The sequence below is a fragment of the Netta rufina genome, assembly GCF_964035555.1.
Source record: "Netta rufina genome assembly, chromosome: Z".
Classification (NCBI taxonomy): Eukaryota; Metazoa; Chordata; class Aves; order Anseriformes; family Anatidae; genus Netta; species Netta rufina.
The window spans coordinates 68,357,532-68,363,860 of NC_140126.1; the positions used below are offsets into that span (position 1 = coordinate 68,357,532).

The following is a 6,329-nucleotide window of genomic DNA, read 5'->3' on the forward strand; positions in this document are numbered from 1 at the left end:
TCAGTCACATCTCATGAGCTTGGGGTTTCACAGCCCTCCAAGCAGCAAGGACTGAAAAGTGCCCATGTGGGTGACTGGGAAGGAGCAGACACGCTGTTGCTGCTGCTGTCCCCTCAGCATCTGGGCCTGGTCAGCCCTGGAGACCGGCCTTGAAGGAATATGGCTGGAAGCACTGACCCTGGGCAAGCTCTCCTGCAGCCCCTGTCCTGGAGGGTCAGCGGTGCCAAAATCTTCTGGGTTACTGAAGCTTTTTCTGGAGCAAAACTGGGCACTTCTACATGCTTAGCCCCAGGGGGCAGCTGCACCTGGTTTACCTGGGGGCGAAATTTGATGACAGTGGGACACAGTGTCTTGTTTTCTCAGGGAAATCTTAGAATCACAGAACCATACAGTGGCTTGGGTTGGAAGGGACTTGGAAGTCCCAAGGGATTTTTTGGGAAAAAAGGAAGAGGTATCGTAGAGAGGATTTGAGATCCCCAGTTTGGGAAACATTCAAAACTGCACAGACCCTGAGCAATCTGACCAAAAGGTGTTCCTGCCTTCAGTGAGGGCTAGGACCTGACAACCTCCCAACCCGGAGAACCACCAACAGCACAAATGTTGGTCTGTAAACCCAAAACCAAAAGAGAAATGTTTTGCCGGCAAAGAACACAGTCCACGGATTTAAATTATTTAAATTAAAAAAAAAGTTTATTGCTTTATTCAAATTTTGACTTAACAACTTATATTACTGAAGGTGTTGTTCAAGATCTTTGTAGAAATTGCCAACTGCTTTTTAGCAGAGATCAGCTTAACCTACACAAAATACAACTTATCATGAAATATTTTTTTTAAGAACTAAGCAATATTTCTTACGTATAAGAAGAGTAATCCCCATAAGATGTATTTTCTGTCTTTTGGTATGTTTTTGCTGTGTGTTTTGTTTTTAAACACAGCTTTGAAATAACTCTGTGGATAAATTTTACATACCATGAGAAAATACGATGGCTTTATGAAATTATAGCTTTTAAGTAGTCCTTCAAGAAACCTAACTTACATACTAACAATACTCTTATCTTCTCTGACATAAAAGTGCATACACATTCAAGGGGTTTACACAGCTCCCAGACATATTTTAACACAAACAAGTCATACCAGGTGCTTTGTTCTCAATGGGGGAAAAAAAGTTATTAAATTCACAATTTTAAGAATTATTCAGTGTAAAATACGCTACATGTTTTTGTCTAGGGACTCAAGCCTACAGGATTTGTTAACAAGTCTCTTTGGCAGCCTCAGTATCAGTGCTGGTCTCTCTGGATAATCTTGTAGGGAAGTCCCGGGGGAAGACAGTTGACCGGAAGGCGTTGCTTGTGCTTCTTGACCGTGGCTTGTCACAGTTTCTGTCTGAGTGGTGCTGCTGCTTGACGCATCCGCTACCAGGCTCTTATCAGCTGCTTCCTGAGGCTCAGTGTCAGCATTACTAGTGTCAGCATTAAAGTCACTTCTAGTAGGAATATTGCAGTTTCCGGCTGATTCTCCAGTTTCCTCGCTTGCTCTGTAAACATCGTCACATCCTGTCATTCCCATAAGAGATGATAGAGACTCATTTTCCTGCTCGTTTAAGCTGGCTGTGCCTGTCCAAGTAACGTTGCTGTCACATCCAGTACTTTCCGGCTCCTTGCCACTATCACTATCAATTGTAATCACCACTGGAGAGGAATGTGCGTGATGTTTGCGGTGTTTCTTCTTATGCTTTTTCTTCTTCTTTTTCATGTGCTTTGTTGGGTCTGTCGTTTTTCCTTCGTAGACTATCTCCACACTTGGGCTTCTCATTCTCTTCTTCTTTTTCTTATGCCTGGTCTCGCTACTTTCGCGATTGTCGGAAAGGTTATCTTCATTTTTGCAGTAGTACTTGAATTTCGAGAAATTTTTCCTGTGGTCATTTTCTCTCTCTTGACTTGTGCTCCCCTTTGCTGCACTCTCCAAGTGCCGAGTTTTGTACTTCCTTTTCCCACCGGGCTTTTCGGTTTTTGTTCTGTCAGCCCCTGCAGGTGGGCTCCTTGACCTATCGCTTGATCGACTCCTCGATCTGCATCGCTCGTAATAGCAATAATGTCTCTCGTGAAGTCCCTCCTGGCTGTGCGGATCTTTCCTTTCAGTAAAGGACTGGATCTTGCATTCCGGACTAGCAGACTGCTTTGAATTGTGGGCATTGGGCGGAGGATCCTTCCTGCAGGAGGAGTCCTCTCCATCTTTCTTTCGACTATAGAAAGCGTAACCCCAGTGGTACTTGCCTTGGTAACCGTCTTTTAGGTAATAGTGGTCCTTGTCTCTGCTCCTTGATCTGTGTCTGCTCCTTGATCTCCAGTCTCTGCTCCTTGATCTCCTGCCTCTGCTCCTTGATCTCCTGCCTCTGCTCCTTGATCTCCTGCCTCTGCTCCTTGATCTCCTTCTGCCACGGCCTCTGCTAAGCGACCGTGATCTGCTTAATTCCCTGGATGTAGTGCTCTCACGACTAGGGGAGCCTCTCTGGCTTCTTGGGGAGCCACTCCGGCTTCTTCGGGAGCCACTCCTGTCACGACTTCTTGACCTCCTCCTGCTCCTTTTATTCCTATGTTTGCCGCTGTCTCTGCTTCTTGACCGCCTCTTTCTAGGGTGGCGTTTGCTGTGATGCTCCCTCTCAGAGCCATGGCCATGGCTGTCTTGACTGTTCTGTGAAAAAGCCTGAGGACTCCTGGGCTTTGTCTCTCTGGACCATCTGTGATTAAAAGGGGAGCACGTCACGTCCCTCTCCAAAGAGGGGCTCCAGGTCGAGTTCTGTGGAGACAGACGGTTTGCTTTATCTTCGTTTTTCTCCTCATTCAACTCTGTTTTCTCGGCTGCAGGGGATAAGGAGCTCCTGCAGCTGCCTACAATCTCATTATACGTGGGGAAGCGTGGTGATGAGCTCCTGCTTTGTTCGCTGTCACTCCAGCTGCGACACTGGACTGGCTGCTGTTGCGCGATATCCTCCCTTCTCTCCTCCCTGATGGACTCCTCGGAGTCTGAGGACAGCTCAACCAGTTCTGGTGTCCTCTCAGCTAGTGGCTTAACATACCCAACAATAACGCAATTGTCCGGAGAAGAATCACTGTCATTTAAGTAAGCATTTGCCTGTAACCGAGCCTGCTGTAGGGTTCTCCTTGCAGCAGAGTCTTCATCAGAACTTTCTGATGTCACCAGAGGAGAAGCTATGGTTGTACGGATGTCTTCTGCAATGGAATAGGAAGGCCCTGGAGTTTCATCATCCCAGGGGGCCTGGCCAATACTGGTCATGGATGAACTGCGGTTTGGTCCGTGAGCATTTGCCTCATCTGGAGATATAGTAATGATTGACGAGTCCGTGTGGCTTCCTTCATCATATGAAGGCGCAGGGCAGTCGTAATTGGCATGCTGATCGTACGCGTCTAAATTAAAAGGGCATCGGGCAAAACTGATGAACTCATGTAGGAAGTGTTCGGTCCGGTTCAGCAAAAATGGTCTCAACTCATCGGCGAAGGCGTCGCTTTCCATGTCGTATATGGTCACGTTGCTCATGATGATATGCTGCACGATGTTAACCAGGGACCCGTGGCCACCAAACAAGACTGTAAGCTCTCGCCTCAGCCAGGGAACCAGTCTGTGGAGGCAGGCGGGGTTGCGGCGGAAAAACTCTGCTGAAATGTCTCGGTAGCGGCCGCCGTCCTGGACGCTGCGGATGCGCACCCCGGTGCGGTACAGGGCCCTGCGGAAGTTGATCATCTCCTCCTCCTGGATCTGCTGCATGGATCTGCCCTCCGCACTGGCCTGCCTCCTCGAGGCCAGCCTCCTCAGCATCTGCTGGATCTCCTGATGTCTCTGCTGCAGCGGCTGGCTGGGCAGGCCTTCGAACAAAACCCCATTATCCGGCGGGGACACTGTCAGCCGGGAGGAGGCACTGCTTTGGAGGAAAGGCAACTCGCGGCGTTCCCTGGTTAAGGTGGTGCGGTAGCGAAACCTGCGGCCATCAGGGCTGGCAAAAGAGCCGCTCTCCATCGGGTTGAGCACGAACTCCTGAAAGTCATCCTCAGCACGCACCGTGTGGAAGATGGAGTTGAAGGGCTGCTTGCAGAGCGGGCATTCCGCCTTGCTCTTCGACCACTCCTGCACGCAGTGGAAGCAGAAACGATGCAAGCAGCGGTCCAGGTAGGCCACGTTGTCGAACTTATCCAGGCAGATCGGGCACTTGGCGTCGGGCGACGCACTCGCGGGCATGATCCGGTGCTGCCGGCTGGTGCTGGGTCTCGGCGAGGAGTCCTCGTCGTCGTCGTCGTCCTCCGGGAACTCCTCGCCGTCGCCGCCTGTGCCCTGGGAGAGGAGGAGGAGGAGGAGGAGGAGGCAAACAGCGGGTCAGCAGCGCGGACGATGCCAACAGGTGCCCGTGAGGGACGGACGGCGGGACGGAGGGACAGACGGACGGAGGGGACGGACGGAGGGCCCCAGCCCGCACTCACCGCCTCTCTCCCAGCCCGGCCCAGCTCCGCAGCCGCCGCCTTCCCCTTGTGCCGAGCCCGGCAGCGGCCGAACCCGTTCCCAGCCCGCTGCCGCTCCCGGTTCCGCTCCCGGTTGCGCTCCCGGTGCCGGTCGCGGCCCCGCCCCCCCCCGGCCCCGCCGCTCCTCCCGGCCCGGCCGGCGGCGGAGGCCGCGCTCCGCCAGGCCCCGGCGCGGCTCCGACATCGGCGGCGGCGGCGGAAGTGGCGTTGCCACGGAAACCGGGCCCCCCCCGCCTCCCCTCGCCATCACCCCCCCCCTCCCCTCCCCTCCCCACCCTCCCCTCCCTCCCCTCCCTTCCCCCCCCTCTCTCTCTCCCGCCGCCGCCTCCGCCGCCGCCGCCGCCGCCGCCCGCCCGTCAGCGGAGGCAGCATGGCGGTCGCGGCTTCACGACGTCACTTCCGTGCCCCGCGCCGCCATCTTGCTGCCGGGCAGCGGGCGCCATGACGGGGCGGCGGGACCCGCGGCCGCTCTGCCGCCTGGTGGGTGTGTGTGGCCATATCGCGACATCCCCGCCTCACGCCCTCTTTTATCGCTTTTTTTTGTTTGTTTTTGTTTTTTTTCCAGGTTCTGGCCGCCGTGGTGCTGCTGTCGTGGGGCTACGTGCTGTGCGGGGCGCGGGCGGCGGCCGGGCGGCTGCTGCGGGGCGGCACTGCGGGGCCCTGAAGAGGAGGAGGAGGAAGAGGAGGAGGAGGAGGAGGCCGAAGGACGCCGCCCCGGGAGCCCCGAGGGCTGGGCCCCGCTGGTTGGTCACCGGGAGCTTCCCCAGGGGGCGGGGGGCAGGGCTGGGGCTGCCACCCGTCCCCTTACTGACCAGCCCCTAAACCCCGGCCCCAGCGCCGCGTCCAGGCCTCTCCCTGAACACCCCCAGGGGCGGTGACTCCACCGCCTCCCTGGGCAGCCCGGCCCAACGCCCGGCTGCGCTTTCTGAGGAGAAACGGCTCCTGGTTGCCAACCTAACCCCCCCGGCACAACTGGAGGCCATCCCTCCAGTCCTACCACCAGTTGTTTTTTGGAAAAGGCCGGCCCCCCAGCTCCCCACAGCCTCCCTTGAGGCAGGTGCAGACAGCAATGAGGTCTCCCCTGAGCCTCCTCTTCCCCGAGCCTCCTCTTCCCCAGACTAAAACAGCCCCAGTGCCCTCAACTGCTCCTCACAGGACACCAGCACAGGCCTCTGCCCGCGTGGTAGCCCTGCCCACTCCCAGGGCAGGCTGGAAGTTTGCTAGCAAGTTACATCCACCTGCACACACCCACACATTTACCTGTAGCATCTGGGGGAGATGGAAACACTCCCGCTCACCAATGCCAGGCATATGTGCTATGATCGGCAGTCCTGGTGCTGGCACTGCCTCTGGGTTTACTCACTGCGTTTACCCAGTAACTGAATCTGGGGTACGCTCTGGGCACTGGGGCTGAGCCCCTCCCCATTACTTACCTCTATCACTGCTATCAGGCCTCTTACCTTCTGCCATCTCCACCACATCTCTACGCTGTCTGCAAGGGTCCTCCGTGGGCCACCTCCTAACCGCTGTCTGCTTGTGTCAGCTCTTAGGCAAGGTGGGATCCACTCGGAGAGACCAGCTGTGACTCCGGAGTCACGAAAATGGGCAGCTGGAAGCCGCTTTCCCTCGTTGGGAGCTGCTTACACCTGCTGCCTGACGCTCACTCAGAGAGTGCTCGTGAACTGAGGCCTGCCTCCGACAAGGACACAGCTCCTCTGCACGAGGCAGTTCAACTGTGACCCAAAGCCGTTAGAATTCTGGAGGGGTCACAATGTGGGGTGTAGCAGCTCGTTGCCATGG

The 6,329-nt window shown here is 55.6% G+C and overlaps 1 protein-coding gene across 1 annotated transcript; it reads right to left on the reverse strand.

The window, feature by feature from the left end:
• Positions 1-671: 671 nt before the first annotated feature.
• On the reverse strand, positions 672-4,619 carry TOPORS (TOP1 binding arginine/serine rich protein, E3 ubiquitin ligase). The gene is made up of 2 exons (XM_084305519.1): positions 4,491-4,619; positions 672-4,344 (listed from the first exon to the last, which is right to left on the reverse strand). The coding sequence occupies exon 2, from the start codon at positions 4,249-4,251 to the stop codon at positions 1,210-1,212; it is 3,042 nt and encodes a 1,013-aa protein (XP_084161645.1). The 5' UTR covers positions 4,252-4,344; positions 4,491-4,619; the 3' UTR covers positions 672-1,209.
• Between the last annotated feature and the right edge of the window lie 1,710 nt (positions 4,620-6,329).

Coding starts and splice junctions, on each gene's coding strand:
- TOPORS (XM_084305519.1), bottom strand. CDS start 4,251: ATGCCCGCGAGTGCGTCGCCCGACGCCAAGTGCCCGATCTGCCTGGAT.